Genomic DNA, 17,863 nt, shown 5'->3' with positions numbered 1-17,863 from the left:
GAGGCTGTAAATAACACTAGACTTTGATCATTACCACGTTACACAACACAGACTGATAAAGTCAATGACACCCATTAAAATGTATTAGGCCAGAAATTATTACTTTATTACTTTGGACGATACAACTTTTAAGCAAAATCATTCTATCAGAAGACCTACCGTGTTGTTGTTAATTTAAGAAAAGCAGCTTTTGTTGTATCCGACAGACAGTGTAGACTAGGCTTACAAACGAAAATAAAGGCGACCAATACTCAGTAAATGAAAGTGAAAGCTATTTTTTTTTAAGTGCAAAACTGCGCCATCTACCGTGGTGAATGATATATATATTTGTATTATTTATTTATGACAGGAGGGTCTACCGTGGTGAATGATATATATTTTTTTTTATTATTTATTTATGACAGGAGGGGGAGCCAGTCATATTGTAGAATGACTAATTATCCAAAAGGGTCATTAAATATTTTAAAAACAAATGTTATTTACTAAATATTATTATTAAAAAACACAGTGTTAAAGTGCGAAATTCCAACAAAGACAATAAACAAAGAGTTAAGAGTGGATTTATTCAGTAATGTAAGCATATAAAATACAAGTATCTTTCCAGACTTTTCACAGACTGATGGTTCACCCAGGTCTGGTCATTAGAGTCTGCCTGCTCCTCACTGTGTTCATACAGCAGGCACATACACACAGTTCACCAAATGTAACAAAACAAGGTGCCTTGAACATACAAAAAAGACACACTTTCGAAATTTTTACATAAAATGTTAAACTTCTGACTAAGTGGGACAGTATCATGCTTTACTCAAAAGTACTTTGACTTTTATGGCAGTGTGGATGTATATGGAGGTGCGTCACTGCTGCACATACAGTATGTACATTTGTAACAGGAGCTCACATGTTATCTAACAATAGAACATTATGTTGTGCAACTCAGCGAACATCCAAACATTTTGGCCACAGAAAAAGCTAAGTTTGAGTTGGTGTGCAAATCATATCTGTCTTAATATATATAAAAATAGGATTTCAAGAGAAAACAAAAGGAACTTGCATATATCCCTCCACTTCCTCAGTAACAACACTCAATTACATCCTGGATGTGTTCTGTCGCTCATATGTTTATGATGAGTCCATTTATTGACTGCATGTTACTTTTGGAGACTAAGGGAAATAATCTACTACCAGGACCGGGGAGAAAAATACAACAACTAACGTGAAATCTGAATTACTCTCCCCCCTTCCTTCGAAGGGTCTCAAACGTGCAGGAGCTGAGGGTGACATACTGGGCCAGGCCCAGGGGAATGTAACAAGCTTGAAGCTCTCATTGTATGGAGCTAATGTTCTGCAGTCCTGGGGCCCTCCGACAGTGAGCCGTGGATGATGCTGCTGATGGATTTGGCCCCTGGGTCCTGAAGAATGGAGCGATGGTCGCCCTCAATCACATGCACTGATATTGGCCCATCACACACCTGCAACACACATCATCATTATCATCAACAACAACAACAACAGCAACAACAGGCCAAAGCCAAACAATGCTATCAAAAATAAAAGGATATCAGCAAAGCCATTATTTACAACACTATATTTGAATGCCCATAAAACTACAATTTATCAGGTCTATAGATCCACTGTAAATGCATGTATCATCACTATGCCTGGTCTCTGTAGAAGGCCATTATATTCTCTCTTACTTCATGAAGCTTGTAGTCTGCTCCCAGGCTGTCCTCGTACTGGCTGCTAGTTTGTGCCCGCAGCAGCACGATTCGGCCGTGATACTTGATGGTAGGCAGGTAGCTGTCTGCAGCCTTGAGTTTCTGGTAGAAGGCTCTGGCGGCAAAGTGCACGACGGCTGGGTTCAGGTCCTTGTGGTTGGAGGTGATGAAGTTCACAGCAGCTGTGACCCGAGCCTCCAGGTCCGAGAGCGGGAGGAGAGCCTCCACCAGCTGCAAAAACACACAGGTACACGATATGAATAATACGAGCGATCGCTGTTATTGTTTACTTCTGCAATTTTCGCCAGATGTTTTGGTGAATGGTAGGCAATAGCTGATGCATACAGGCCTGTAACTCGGTTTTATAAAATGATAGATCTGTTACAGCGCAAGAGAAGCAATGCCCTGTTTATGGACATTATTTTTGCTGATTATAGGATTTTAATAAAATGTTTATCTAATATGACAATGTAAAATGCCTACCACGGCCAACGGATGTGACGACACCATGATCGCTCGTATACTATGCTTTGTACTATCAGAGTTTATGCAGGTAACTCTGATAGGTTAATGCCATTTATATGTCCAGATACAATTATTTTTGATGCCACAAATCTGTGCATTTATAATTTTATTACCATTCGTTTATAAAAGAATAAATAAATTGATATTTAAAAGTCAATTGGACAAAACAAAATTTAGAATGAAGGCGGCTTTAAATCAAATTTAGATTAAATGCCTCTTGGAATTTTTTGCCTTTAAATTACAATTAAGGCCTTAATTTTGGCTTTATGCATTTAATGACTGAACGTTTTTAAAGCCCTGCAAAAGCCTGACTATGGGAACAGCCACACTGCACAAGTCGCAGCACTGGTTGGACAGCAATATAAATACCTTATTGTACTCTGCTCCTGTGAACTGCTGAATGAAGGCACACAGTGCCTCTGTCTCAGCCTCAGAGTCTTTGCCTGGGGTCAGTTTGGCTCTGTAACTCTGATGACCAAAACACACTTTATGAAAACCTCATCATCATTATCAGCAATGTTTTTTTTAATATATATATATTTTGTTTGTCCTGACCTGTGTATATGCTGCTACATAGGAGTGTGAACCATCCAGTAAAAACAGGCACTCCACAGCAGAGCCCTGCCTCTGCAGCTGAGAGCACATCTCAAAAGCCACACAGGCTCCAAACGAATATCCTGCCAGTCGATATGGCCCCTCTGGCAGGGCCTTTCTCAAGCAGGACACATAGTAAGTTGCCAGTGACTGGATGCTGTCCAGAGGCGCAGCTGAAGGAAAATAGTGATAAAAAAGAATATAAGAACATGAATAATGAAATCGACAAACAGGGTGAGTCCAGACTGCACCTGTCGTGCACTGCAGGCCGTAGCATGGCATGCCCAGCTCAGAGGCCAGGGCCTTGAAGACGGACACAGTGCCCTCTATGGGATGTATCAGGAACAAGGGCCGCTCCTGATTCTGCACTGAGTTTACTGCTGTCACTGTGGGGCCCTCAGGGTCCACCAGCATGCCACTAATGTCAGTGTTCAGCACAGACAGAAGTTCTCCCTTGGATGAACCAGACACATCTGCAACACAGAATAATAATTTCACTCCAACTATGGGAGATTACGTATTTGTGTCTGTTAAGGTTGCTTAAGAACACAGCAGTTGAAGAAATTAAGTAAAAACCTTTTGCTGTGGAGGATTTGCTGTTGGCTAGCTCCCGCAGTTTGTTGATGGTGAGCAGGCGGATGTCCCTCATGGTCATAACAAGATCATAATCTCTCTCCAGTGTCTGACGAACCTCAACGCCCATGAGAGAGTCCAGGCCCAAGTCTGCCAAGGTGGCCTCAGCATTCAGGTTGCTCACATCACGCACGCCTAAACATGAAAGTGCTTAACAACTCTTTCCATTATGTTATAGTATAGAAAAAAAAAAATGTCATACCCAGAATGTGTGCTATGGCCTCCACAAGGTCTGCTCGGCCTCCAGTGTCGCCTTTGACCACCATGCGCTCTGCCAGCACAAAGCTGGACATGACAGGTTTCCCCAGGCACAGGAACAGGTCCAGCACTTCTAAACAGGAGTTGATGCGCTGAGGTAGAGTGCCCCCAATCACAGTATCGTTGTCTCCCATGGTCTCCAGCACCACGCCCACATCCCCGATGGCTCCCCACTGCACAGCCAGCCCGGGCAGCCCATCCCACTGACGCTTCTCACACACGCGCTCCATTGCAGAGTTGGCATAGCCATAGTTACTTTGGCCTGCATTACCTCGGCCACAGCTCACAGAGGAGAAGACCACAAAGTGGCTTAGCTCTGGACAGCTTTTCCGTGTCACTCTGAAAAAATAATTAAACAATATGCCGACACATCAGTATTGGCTTTGTCCTGGATAAACAGTTTTTGTAAGCATCATACTTGTCTAAGTTCAATGTTCCATCATATTTAGGTTTGTTGACTTCCATGAAGAGTTGAGGTGTTAGATTTTCCAACATGCCATCTCTGAGAACCTGAAGAGTCAGAAACAAAGAGTGTAAAGACACACATCATATGCAGTAACTTGGTTCATGTATATGGCCATTCCCTAACGTGCATGCTTTCAAAATGGTTTGGTGTGGTTCTTTTCTTTGTATTTAAAACCAATTAATAATGAATTCCTTTTTTACCATGGCGAGGTGGAAGACCCCTCCCACTGGCCCGAGTCCGTGGGCCTCACTGATGAGCTGCTCTGTTCCTCTCAGAGTGGACACATCACACGTGGACACCAGCACCTCCACTCCCCGTGCCTTCCACTCCTGCACTCGCTTCATCTGGTACCCTGCACCCAGAGGGGTCAACTCACAGATTATTTAATACATCATAACAGATTGTCAACATCAATACAGTCTGTGCTCTTCTTTTACTACCAATGTGCTATTTGAGGAAGGGTTTAAGTCTTTAACAAAGTGAGTTCAGAGAGTATGGTCGTACCACTGCGAATGCCTGATCTGGAGGTCAGCACAATTTTACGGGCTCCTCTTTCCATGAGCCACTGAGCCAGCTCTAGTCCGAAGCCTCCCAGACCTCCAGTGATGATGTACGAGAGGGAGGGTGGACAAAACATCCTGCACATGGCAGGGAGAGTCACTGTTGGACTCTGCTCCTCACGGATCTGGATTTCAAACAAACACCTGATAATAAAGGCTTCACAGCAATTGATGCAGGCTATCTTTCTGAAATGCTTGTTTTACATTGACTTTACCTTGAGCAGAACTTTGCCAATGTGCTTGCCCTGGGCCATGAATCTGAAAGCTTGCTCCACCTGGTTGTTCTCAAACACTGTGGTTTTTAGAGGTTTCACTACACCATCCAGAATTCCCTGTTGGAGAAGCTGGGACACGTCCTCCCACTCAGGGTTGCCCTCCTCAAACAGCGCGTCCAGCAGTATACCGTGAAAGGCCACATTCTTTAGGAACACAGCCATGCCTGAAAATTGATTCACAATTGTAAGACAAATATTCATATTTTCTAATAAGTTGACAGGTTAGGATACTTTAAGGATAATTTCAACAGAAAACCCCACAGACACCACGTTCAGTTTGGACAAACCTAAAGGGGAGTTGTTGGACAAGTCGTATTTCCCGATCTCCAGGAAGCGTCCGTGGCGGGCGAGACAGCGGACACTCGCCTGAAGCTTCTCCTCCGCCAGCGAGTTCAGCACCACATTCACACCTTTGACACAAAAGACAACGTTCACAGACCTATATCCGGCAACAGGAGCATCGCTCAAGCAGAAAGTGTCAGTCAGGAGGCAGTGAGAGGAACACACCTTTGCCCCCTGTGTTGAGGAGGACATGCTGCTCAAATGACGTGTCCCTGGAGTTGGCAAAGCTTTTCTCAGAGAGCTGTGGAAACCGCTGCTGTAAGTACGCCTGTTTCTCTGCTGAGCCTGCACAGTTGTATCAAACCTCAAATTAGATGCAAATCAAGGGAAAGCCGGAGCATAAGCTGTAAGCTGCTGTCACAACATGAATCTAAATCTCAGACAAACCTCCTGCACACTCGATTGCATATTTTTGACATATAAGTTATATTTCAAGCACTTTACACTTTACAGCTTTGTCAGACGGGAAGTGATGAAGGGCAAACCGCAATAGAAATATATTGCATGGATTTAGACTCATCATTTCCGCATTAGCGATGGATAAAGATACACTAGATTTCGATACTAACTGCATCTGTGGACTGCTTGTTTTGCCACAATGCAAGTTCACAATGGCTTATTACATTTACTCTGCTACAAGGAAAGGAAATCGGTTATCCCAGAATTAATTTCAATATGCAACATTAAAGGAACAAACTCCTAATGATAATAAAGAGGAACATCCGTACCGACTGTGGTGAAGACTTTGCACTTATGGCTCAGAGCTATGGCGATGGCAGCTTGTCCGACCCCCCCAGAGCCGGAGTGGATCAGAACACTGTCCCCTGGCCGCAGTCTGCCGCGCACTACCAGAGAGTAGTATGCCGTGGCATACACCACCGGCACAGAGGCGGCCTGCTCCAGAGTCCTGTCAAGAAATCGGTGCAGTGTAAAGTCATGTTTTGCCATTTTCACAAATACATTCTAAAGAGAATAGCTTATAATCAAATTAAATGTTTCTAATTAATCCTGGTAAGTTTTATGATTTTGAATAGATTTGCAATTTTATTTTCTTAAATTAAACATTCCATGAACTCACCAGTCAGAGGGAACACTCCAGAGGAAGCGCTTGTCTGCACTCACACATGTCGCCAGGCCATTTGCTGGGAGCAGGCCCATGACTCTCTGGCCACTTTGGTCTTCACCTGAGAACTCCATCCCCAGCAGGCACTGCTGAAGCGCTGCATCACCTATCACAATCCCAAAACAGCATTAGGGGGTTTCTCTTACTGCTACAATTCATGCTCTTCTTCTTAATGATAGTACTAAATATATACCCGGAATTGCGTCTGGGGGCAGTTTTCCTGTGGCTAACATGATGTCTCTGAAGTTGAGAGAACTGTAGAAGACACTGCACAGCTCTGAGTTGGGGTTGGTGGGTTTGTAGTGCTTGAGGGGAGAGGCGATCCAGCGCAGAGAGGACAGGTCCCCTCGAGTCAGTACGTTTACATAGGCTTGCTGGGTTTGCTCCTCTCTCAGAGCTGAACACACACACAAGGCCCAGTTACACAAACTGTGACAGTCCATTCACAGCAGACTCATGGGACATACCATTGGTGAGAAGCTGGTGTCGGAAGGCGCCCCACTCTCCATCTCTCCATACGTTCATGACCAGGTCTTTCTCCAGCAGCGACTGTATGGCTTTTTCAGATGGAATGAGGGCCGGTATAAAAGACGATTCATTCAGATTGGATGTAAAAGCACAGCTGCAGAGAAAAATATTATTTAATTAATATTATTATCTTTTTCCAAATAAGTTGACACAAATGTAATCATTTTCATAAAGTGTACCGGATTCGATTGCCACCAGATTCCTGGCGAAGGCAGTTGACCAATCCCACCACACCACAGTGCAGCTGAGAGGCAGTGAGCCAAATGGGACAGTCTGACGGCTCAGACAACAGGGACTGCAAAGAAATGTGCTCATTACAGTCAACTGCATAACATTTTATGCAAACAACAAACATGTGGGAGAAAACATACTTTGAGTCTCTCCACCCAGCTGTAAGTCGTATCATCCACTGACAGAAATATTGGCTCCACTGATGGGATGCGGCGGCGGCAAAGGAACAGCGCAGAACCATAACAGGACGTCTGTGAACTGATCAGGTCCAAAGAGGTCTCTGAAAAAACCTTCTCCCACTCAACCTGCAGAAGACCAGTCCAGGTATTCAAGAACCTTGAAATATTTGTCCACATCCACAAGACTACGATAAAGCTCAAACCAAAGTATTTTAAGGCTGGAACAGGAAAAGTTGTTCCAATACAATATGTCAGTCTTAATAGTCTTACACAGGTTTTTTCAAAGAACTTTGGCAAATAAGACCACACCATAGCATCACACTGCATCGAAAATTTAAGTCTCGACTGACCTGTGAGAGCAGTACATGCTGGGGCCCGCTATCGGTTGGCTTTAACAGAAAGGCCATGGTTTCACCCAGAGTACTCCCCTTCAGCAGCACGTGCAGCAGGATAAACCCCCCTGCTCTGGTGCCAGAAGCCAGGTTTGACACAAGCTGCTTGGGGTCACTCTGTAAAAGGTCCCAGTGGTTACACAGAAGTAGGTCAGCTGTCCCCGCTGAAGCAGGACTTGACCGAGGGTCCCATTGTGCAGAATCCACCCCAAGCTCCTCTAGAGTGTCTCTGAAGGGGCTCAGGAGGTCGCTGTGGACTGCAGTGGCGGTGTACTCCACTTGTATCATGGGCTGGATATTGAGAATGACTAATGCCCGTTGGAAGAGCTGGCCATCATCAGAGAATGCCTAAACAGGGAAAAAGTTTAGAAACAAACTAGACCAATCACTCCTGTCCACATGGTATGGCATTACTGAGGTTCAGACTCACCTCAGTCACCCTGAGCTTGCCAGGGCGGCTGTTCTCCAGCGCTGTGTCCAGGCAGTGTCTGAAGGCAGGATCCTTCAGGAGGCCCTGGATCAGCGGATCATGGAGCAGACCAGACCTTTCCCTCTGAACCAGCTGCTGCATCTCAGACTCTAGGTTCCCATTCAGCTCCAGAGCACACAGAAGAGCCAGCAGCCGCAGCACACCCCCCTCAGAGGGTACAGAGTTGTACACTGGGCTCTCCGACACATCCTCTATTCCTGGGATACTCAGGGACATCCCATGAGGTTTCACCTTCAGCTGCAGGTTGTGGATCAAGTCTGAACATATACATTTGGTTAATAATACATGGTCAAATTTACTAATGTAAATAAACTAAATAAATACTAAAAATAACAGATACTTCACATACTTTTGCAGATATTCATCTGCTCTGCCAGCTGCTCATTCTCTTTCAAGCACCCTGTTTTCATGTTGGGGACAAAACCAAAGTCTTCCAGAGTGGGGGAGCTCTGTTGCTGCTGTCGCCGAGGGGCTACTGTAGCATGAAGCCCACTGATCTGGACTCCTCCAGCCACGATCACATCCACACAGTGGTCTACAGTGATGCCCACAGCTGAAGACAGTTCACCACAATGTCAATGCCCAAAACATTTTCTGAATACAATTTACAAGTGTTATACCAAGCATAGGGACTATGAAGTCACTAACCCTGTTTCTCATCTGCATATTGCCACAGCGTCTCCAGATGAGCTTGAGGGTTGATTCGAACAGAGCGGATCCTGGTAGGAAGGCGCAGGCTGCGCCCAGGCAGGCCGAGCACTATCATCTGTAACATGGTGTCCAGAAAGACCACCCAGTTCCCTGACCACTGCAGTGCCCCATGGTCCCCTGACAGTCATAACACGCAGGTAAAGTGTAAAGATAAGCAGAAGAAGAAACAAAGAAGAATAACATTTTATTTTCTTGTAGTACTTCAGTCATTCACAATAGTTTCAACATTACATTAGGTACACCAAAGGAAGGCTGTGATGTTTTGTTATGTAAAGGCCAATAAAAGCATTATGGAAGGCTATAATTCGGGAACCTGAAAACTTTGTGACTGTTACCTGCAATGTTTGACTCTAAAATTCCCTGGAAGGTTTTTCCATAGTCGTATCCCCGAAGTCGGAGCTCTTTATATATTTCAGGGGCCTTTAGCTTCAGTTTGGGGTCACTCTCCATGTCATTGGCTGTCATTTTCTTGAGCCCCTGTTCATGAAACTCAGGATCTTCTGAAAGGCTTATCTTACCTAAAATCCCGGAAGATGAAATGAATTATTCCCAAAAAGTAGAACAAGTACCCAAAATTAGCTTAAAGAAAGAAGTGCATACCACTGACGGCCAAATTTCCACTCTCAGAGACCTCAAATCTATTAGTAGCTGGCATGAGTCGCACCTCGAGCTGCACAGAGCCTGACAGGACACAGGACACAGAACACTTTGAGCACCAAACACTGTGGGCAGGTATGCAAGTTAAGTTAGGGATCGGGATTTGGGGTGGGAGAGACTAAAACGGAGAGAGAAGAGGTTAGGAGCAACATTTTCTCACCACTTCGGGGCAGAATGGTGGCTCTGTGGATGGCAACATCTTCGAATGTAACAGGAGAGCGGTCCAGAACCATCCCCAGGCTTTTCACCAAGGTTCGCCAGGCCAAGACCAAGTAACCAGTCGCAGGGTACAACACTCGACCGTCAATGCAGTGGCCAAGTAAGTAATAGTCCGGAGACTCTGGGTTTATGTCTATTCAGTAACAATAAAGGTGTTAAAAAACTATTATGGCAACATTTGTCAAAAGCTCTATCTGCTGTACTTCACCAATGTTATAAACGATGGCAGAATTGGATGCGCCAGAGCTATAGGAGAAGTCCGAAGCCTTAGGGACATCCCAGGACTGGGCATGGTCCCACTCCAGCAGAGGCGAGATGAGAGGTGTGCTGGCAGGGACTGGGTACGGTGTGTGTGGGCTCAGCCTGTTACAGTCCACATTGATCCTGAAACAGACAGAACATACACAACTGAACAAAGAGACACAAGATGCAGACGTGTCAAACACTCCTATCATGAAGGCTGACTGACCCGCTCATATAGATTTTGCCGATGCTGGAGAGGAAGAATTCCAGGTTATTGCTGTGGCCTCGTTTCATCAGTGGAACGATGGAGCAGGTGTGTTTGAGGCTGCGCTTCAGGATAGCCTGTGTACACAGATACATTGACGACAAATGAGTTTGGAAAAGATTCAGTCGAAGATTTTTCATAAAATAAGACTCCACTTCTGTTTCACAGAATAATTTATTTTCTAATGTAATAAAGATATTAGGTCCAATCTTGTGTTTCTAAACGCAGACTAGAGTGTAACATACTGGGAGCGCACTTTGAGATCTTCCAGTTCCTAAACTTAGCGCATTTAAGTGGGAAGTACGTGGGGTGGAGAAACACCCATGGCCGATGGTGGTGTTATATAAAACAGCTGGGAAGGGGTGAAGGAGAGGGATTGTGGGGGTTGAACATGTGCTACCGCGCCACAGCGGATGTAAACAAGGAAATGAATGTGAGGCTGCCATATAAGCAACACCCTCTCGCAAGTGCCATCAAGTTAGAGTTTGTGCTATCCTTGCACCAGGCACAAGATCTGGCCCATTGTGTTTTAAAGAATGTTATAGATAAGCTAGGCTGATTCTTTCGTCGAACACATTTAAACAAGACAGCAATCCCATGTGCTTCAGTAAGTTGCCATCACGCTGCTTGTTGTTGATGGTATGGAATAGATTTATTTCTACTATTACAGTATTACAGTACCTGCAGCAGAGCATGAGGGGCGATCTCCAGCACCACTGCGTCCTCTGGCACCATGCTCAGCCCCTCCTGGAAGAGCACTGGGCTCACCAAGTTATTTACATGGTACTCAGCTGAGCTGGACAGGGCCAGAGGAGTGTCCCAGCCAGACTGAGGGATACTGGTACTGACCCATCGAGGAGAGCGCGGTCGCGGCTCTCTGATTACCTACACAAACACATCCCATCAAAGACACTAAAGACAACAATAGTCAATGAGCAAAGTAAAGAGACGAAACCTTCTTCAGAGCAACCAGGAGTGCTGGAGCTATGGACGCCATGAAGTACGAATGGAAGGCCACACCAGCACTGCGCACTTCTTTGGCAAACACTCCTTTGTCTTTCAGCTCCAGGACAAACTGGCGGACAGCATCCTAATGAACCAAACACAGCAGACTTAACAACACATTTCAACACTTCCACAATCAAGTCTTCTCTCAAGAGAAAGAGCATGAACCTGAGGCCCAGAGATGGTGACAGTGTCCTCAGAGTTATGACAAGCTGGAACTACCCCCTGTGGACACTGGGCCTTACACTCCTCCCACGTCAGTCCTGTAACATATACAAAAGATTAAATTATGGGCTTGATCTTGTGTTTCTAAACGCAGACTATAGTAGGAGGGCACTTTCAGATCTTGCAGAGCCAGGCGCAATAAGTGGGCAGGACAGACTTCCGTGGCCAGTGGCGTTGTTATGTAGAACAACACCCTGAGTTGCACCTACTTTAGCACAGTAGATCAGTGCATACCCGTACATGTACATTTCAATTAAGCATCAGATTAAACGGTTGAAAATTAGAATTATTATTATTATTCAGAATTATTTTGTCTCATTACACTCAATTTGACAACTGAACAAATGATACATGGATTCTAAAGGAAAAATACAAGGCAGCGCGATGTAAAGAGGAAAATAATGGGAAGGCTGCCATAAAGAGCAGTGCTCTCAGTGCTGTTTGTAATAAACCACGGCTCAGTCGACCTCTTTTTAATAAGCAACCCCCTCTCGCCAGTGGCGCAGGCACATAGGGCAAAAGTTGCGTCACATGCAAGATAACACGTGTCCAACGTTGCATTTTGATTTGCGCTGGTCCTACTGTATATTATAGGTCTGCCGCCGAGCACAGTACTGGATTTCATTAACAAGGTTTAGTCTCAGTCCTAACCCTGACAAAGATCAGGACTGACCTACAGTACAATAGGGCAGCTTCAATAGCTGCTGCTCAAGCATGAAACATTATTTCAAATATACAACCTACCCACAGCAGCCATGCCCCCAGGAGGCAGATCAGCCTCTTTGATACAGCGTCCCCTCCAGTATGCAGCCAGAATGGCTTCTTCATGACTGAGTGAGCCGTCAGCATATCCACAGGCCAGTTCACCCACAGAATGACCCACAATGCCATCCGGCTGCAGGCCCAGCTTGTTCAACAGGTCAATCTGGGCAATCTAAAAGAATAGTTAAATCCTATTATTAATGAAGCATTACTTGGGTCTTAAAATTATATAAAATAAAAGCTGTTCTAAAATGTTTGTCTCAAAATGTTTTGCATCCTTCAGCTACACAGAGGCCCCTGAATATTAGTATATCATCAGTTATAGTTTCACTATTCTATACTTTTTATCATCACCTCATACCCAAATGTTTTACCTGAATAGCTGCAAGGCCGACAAAGGCATTGGCTGTGTCTTCAAAAGTATTGTCTGTGGCTTCCATGAGCATCTGTGATACTACCAGGCCCGTGTCCTTCAGCGCTGTGTCTGAGCGAAGGATGGAGGCTCTGAAGTCAGGCAGCTGCATGAGACTGCGGCCCATGCCGGCCCACTGGGTCCCCATACCTGCAACCAGGGACACCATTAAGATGTATGTCATATGTGACATATCTGACTTCGAAGATTCTACTGTTGAGGCAGATGCAATGCCTGACAAAAAGGCTTTATTCAGTGTTTAAATTAACAAAAATAGCAAGGTATACACTTGTATTGAGTGCTATACAGTATGTCATGTTGTACTTTACTCTAGAGCAGAGGTAGCTAAGTTTGCTTAGTAGAGGAACGATTTTCTTCATCGTCAAAAGACCAAGGGCCGCATCTGCATATATGTTGTACATGATATATGGCCTTAATGGGTGTTCTTTTTTCCACATTTCTGGTATTTATACAGGCATTTGATGTGTCTGATTTGTGAAATAATATTTCTCAAAATCATCTTGAGGGCCAGAGGTTCTATTACGGAGGGCAGGTTTTGATCCCTGGGACTGACATTGCCTACCCCTGCTCCATAGCATTTCAAACCAATACAACTATAATATATACCTGAGCAGATGAACCATAGCTGCCGGGGGGCTGCCTGGACCGACTGAACCTCGCTGATGTTCTGCTCAGAGCCCAGTACAGTGTAGCCTCTGAAGGGCATCCCGGGGGCAGAGGAGATGTCCGTGAGTAGAGAGAGAAAGCTGTGGTTCTCTGAATGCTCCTGGGCTTTCTGCAGCAGAGTCCTGACAGCTCCCTCTGTGCGGCCACTCGCTGGAACCACCCGCGCCACACACTCCACGCTTTCTGCTTCCCTACAGTCGTTCGGCCGAAGAATCACATGGACATTCGAGCCTCCAAATCCAAACGAGTTGATACCCACGATCCCACCTCGGACTGGGATGGGCTGGTCCACTACCTGGACTCTGCCGTCTGTTAGCGCGGGAATGTCAGGGTTAGGGTCTGTATAGTGTAGATTTGGGGCCCATACTCCTCTCTCCAAAGACAGCACCACCTGCACGGAAAAACACAAGATCAAAATATGATAGAAAAATGCTATGCGTGGTGACACTTTACAGCCCACAAGCTCCATGTGTAGGTACAGGTAACGAGAAAGTAATTACACATTAAAGAGTAATAAAGGTGTACAACATAGTATACATATAACAAAAGCGTACAAGGAGTAACAAAGCTTTAAAAGCTTCTCACTTTATGCACATTAGTTATGCTGTAATTTTTCCTTGTTAAACCTTGTTACTCTTTATTTTTCTCTGTTTCTCTCTCTTTTTTCTTGTAGGTACAGACCATAGCGTCTCACTTTAGATTACAGCCGTGGAACATGTGTAGTTACACATTAGGTACGGTGTATTTTCGCATTAGTTATGCAGTCAATTTCCTCAATTTATGAAACTGGCACATACTGTAGAACAACCTGGAACTACACGTTGTACACCTTTGTTACACTTTATTAAACTTTGCACTTAAATGTGTAATTACCTACATGTGTTACCCTATGTGTAGAAATAATAATAATAATCATCATCATCATCATCATCATCATCATCATTATTATTACATATACATATACATATGGTGCTTTTGTGTGCGACAAAAGAACTTACATAATTGTAGATGAGTGACATTTTTTAAGTGTTAGTGTCACATACCTTCGCCAGTGCAGCTAAACCTGAGGCTGGTTCAGGGTGGCCCATGTTGGACTTGGTGGAGCCAATGAGTAATGGTTCTGTTCTTTTATGACAAAACACACCAACAATGCCATTCAATTCCTGCGGGTCGCCAACCTGTAATGACAAAAATAAGAGTATTCAATTGTACAGTCTATAATAAGTGATGTTTGGAGGAAGAATCAAGCATTATCAAGCAGAGTAACTGGTTTCTCTTTTGCGTTGTGTGAAGAGTGAAAATGAACTGGCGGTTGTGCATATGTTACCTTAGTGCCAGTGCCATGTGCCTCAATGTACTCCACTTGTTCTGGGCTAATTCTGGCCTCCTCATAAAGTGCGCTCACAAGCCTCTGCTGCATCTGCCCTGAAGGGAACGTCACCCCTAACAGAGAACCAGGTCAGGTGTTAGCTCAAATAATGTCTGCCTCCAAGACTTGTTGGACAAGGCACTTACCCTGCTCTTTGTATCCGTCCGTGTTGTTTCCAGCATTGACCACAGTGGCATAAATTCTCTTTGCTGCTGAGCGCTTGGTTATAAGCACGGCTACTGCTGCTTCTGAGCGGCAGTATCCATTTCCTGAGAATAGGAAAAACACTGTTGGAACTATTGCTGTGTGTTCATTAATTCGTCACAACACAATCATGGTTATTTCAGTAATAATCAGAGGACCATGGATCATTGTTCACATTATGCATTGGGATATGACTATTTAGTAGTGAGAACCAAAAGAATAGAAAGCATATTCTACTTCAGAAGTGTAGGAGTAAGGATATTTTATCATCTGTGATTTACCTGAGGCATCAAAAGACTTGCAGGTTCCTTCTGGACTGAGCATTCCCAGTTTCATGAACTGCACAGAGGTGGTGGGTTTAAGCAGCAGGTTGACTCCTCCGACAAGTGCAGCTTCACAATGGCCCATGCGAATAGCATGAAAGGCATTTTCTAACGCCAACAAGCTGGAGGAGCATGCTGTGTCAATGGCTGTGCTAGGACCTGAACAGGAGAATAAAGATGAGCCTGGTCTATGCAGATGCTAAAAAATATTAAACATACTCTTGTCCATACCACTGAAGTCAAAGTAGTAGGAGAGTCGGTTAGCCAGCATCGCTCGCTGGCAGCCAGTCATACTGTAGCCCAGCAGCTCCTCTGGGTCTCTACTCAAGGCCTCGGCCGCCTCAGAAGCACTCACCCCAATGTACACACCAGTTTTAGTTCCCCGCATTGTGGCCGGGTTCAGCCCTAAAAAAAGCAATAATCATTATCATCATGTTTTTGTTTGATTTGATCAAAAATGTTAACAAAACTGTTTATAAAAGAATGTCCCATACAATAAAGGAGAAGACGGGGAAGCCAGAGCATATAAAGAGGCCTTTCAGACAGCCAAGTGACTGTGAGCTGCATTATAGCCATTAATTACCTGCATCTACAATGGCCTCATAGGCCACTTCCAGCATCAGACGCAGCTGAGGGTCCATGGTGTTGGCCTGTTTTGGGTGAACTCCAAAAAATGCTGCATCAAAGTGGCTGATGTCCTTCAATTTGCCATTTCTCCGTGGAAGGCCATACAAACCTGCAGAGCAGAAATTGAAACATTTCTGTCAGAACAAATAATACACTACCAGTACTCCTGCTCTGAGCAGTTCACATATAATTAAATGTGAAACCAATGTATCAAAACAAACTGACTCAAGATTTAAAACCTTAAATCTGCAGGGCTTCAGTCTTGGACGAAGAATTAAATAAGTCAGTGTGAGAGCCTGAGCTCTTCACAAAAACAGTTGTGTAGTCGTGCCTTGGCTGTTAATGTGTTGTACCGTTTAATAGCTCTCTATTACAGTTCCTATATGAAGATGTATTGGAATACACATGTGGAAGTGCTCTGACCTGGCTCCCAGCGTCTGTTGTCCTCAGTAACCATGTCCACGCTGCTCAGCAGGTTTTCCCAGAACTCCTCCAGGTTGTTGGACTCAGGCAGACGGCCTGATATCCCAGCTATGACAATATCCTCCATCTCAACATCAAAACAATAAATTAATATCAGACATTTGTTCATCAAACTTACAAAGGACATGATGAAAACTAAAGACAAGATAAACTTCACTGACCAACAATGGGCACATTCAGCTGTGCACTTAGTAAGATAAAAAGATAAAAAAAATACTTATTATAAAATAATAGAAGAAAATTATTACAAACATTATCTGGAAGAAATGGACAATGAGACTTGGGCGTGGCTGGGACTCAACACCCAGTCCACTTTCATGGTTTTTCATCACAAATGTAAACAAAAAGTAATAGTGGAGGTGAAGAAAGTCCGGGACAGTGTACACAAAGACACACATGTGGAGCATGAAGTACTGACTTGTATTGCCAATTTTAATATTCATATAATTTATATATGATTTTCATTGATCATTATTATCAACCATACAATCATATCAATGATGCCTTGACAGGTCTACACTGACTGTACCCTCGAATCTATCTTCATCAAGTAATAGCCTACAGGTTAGTGTCTAAAATTAAATTATTATAATCAATTAAACTAAATGTTTGCAAAAATCAATATTAACTGTTTCTTTAGAGCTAATGACCCTTGCAGAAGCAGCATAAAGCACTGAGGCCCAACAGGACCAGGAACAATACTGTAAGGACTGAGTCATTTCTGCCGGTCGGATGATGCTGATGATGCTTGGCCAGAGGAGTGCCCGGGGGAGGCCGGCCCGCACACTTCTCACAGATCTAACTGATCTGGTTCTTTCACATAACATGAACTGGTTCTGTCAAATCTCTAGAACTGATAAATACAATAAAGCATTCTTCTCCAGCATACGCCATAGGAATTACGCACGCACGCACGCAACATGACAAGATCGGTCTTGTCACAATCCTAGTTGACATCAGCCTGGCACCGGCACTTCCTTCCAGTTTAAAATGATGGGACCATTATTACTAACATTCAATGCCACTTGCTTTCGAGGAACAATAGAAAAACAAAGAAAACTATAGTCAATGCATATTCTGAAGCCTATCCAATTGAACCGTCTCCATCACACCGGCGGCCACATTGACCGCACGCTAAAGGCAAAGCAGAATATGCACTGAATATACTTTGTGTTGTAGCAAACTTACTGTTGTTGCAAAGCACCCGGTGTCCGGTGTGTCCTGTTACTTAAGTTATCTTATCTCCCTTTTGGCATGCAGTGTTCCGGAGTGTGCGTTAAGTTCGTGTGAGGGATCACGGAGACGGTCCGTGATAACGCAGTCTGGAGGTTGACGTCAGCCGCGTTGCCTCATTGAATGT

The 17,863-nt window shown here is 44.3% G+C and overlaps 1 protein-coding gene across 1 annotated transcript; it reads right to left on the bottom strand.

Moving 5' to 3' along the window:
• Positions 1–1,157: 1,157 nt before the first annotated feature.
• fasn (fatty acid synthase) lies at positions 1,158–17,852 on the bottom strand. The gene is made up of 42 exons (XM_079577048.1): positions 17,692–17,852; positions 16,444–16,570; positions 15,977–16,129; positions 15,625–15,798; positions 15,352–15,552; positions 15,013–15,135; positions 14,825–14,940; positions 14,541–14,675; positions 13,438–13,888; positions 12,773–12,960; positions 12,381–12,570; positions 11,580–11,674; positions 11,362–11,496; positions 11,088–11,291; positions 10,368–10,483; positions 10,107–10,282; positions 9,840–10,031; positions 9,623–9,703; positions 9,358–9,540; positions 8,960–9,139; positions 8,661–8,864; positions 8,252–8,568; positions 7,780–8,169; positions 7,391–7,555; positions 7,199–7,314; positions 6,959–7,113; positions 6,685–6,888; positions 6,447–6,597; positions 6,097–6,275; positions 5,534–5,653; positions 5,314–5,436; positions 4,967–5,190; positions 4,696–4,876; positions 4,392–4,543; positions 4,144–4,235; positions 3,670–4,064; positions 3,411–3,602; positions 3,086–3,307; positions 2,796–3,007; positions 2,610–2,708; positions 1,695–1,946; positions 1,158–1,469 (listed from the first exon to the last, which is right to left on the bottom strand). Exons 2-42 carry the CDS (start codon positions 16,568–16,570, stop codon positions 1,335–1,337), a joined length of 7,500 nt encoding a protein of 2,499 aa, XP_079433174.1. The 5' UTR covers positions 17,692–17,852; the 3' UTR covers positions 1,158–1,334.
• Between the last annotated feature and the right edge of the window lie 11 nt (positions 17,853–17,863).

The sequence above is a fragment of the Gobius niger genome (assembly GCF_951799975.1).
Source record: "Gobius niger genome assembly, chromosome: 19".
NCBI classification, from domain to species: domain Eukaryota; kingdom Metazoa; phylum Chordata; class Actinopteri; order Gobiiformes; family Gobiidae; genus Gobius; species Gobius niger.
This window is presented reverse-complemented; position numbering and strand designations above follow the sequence as displayed.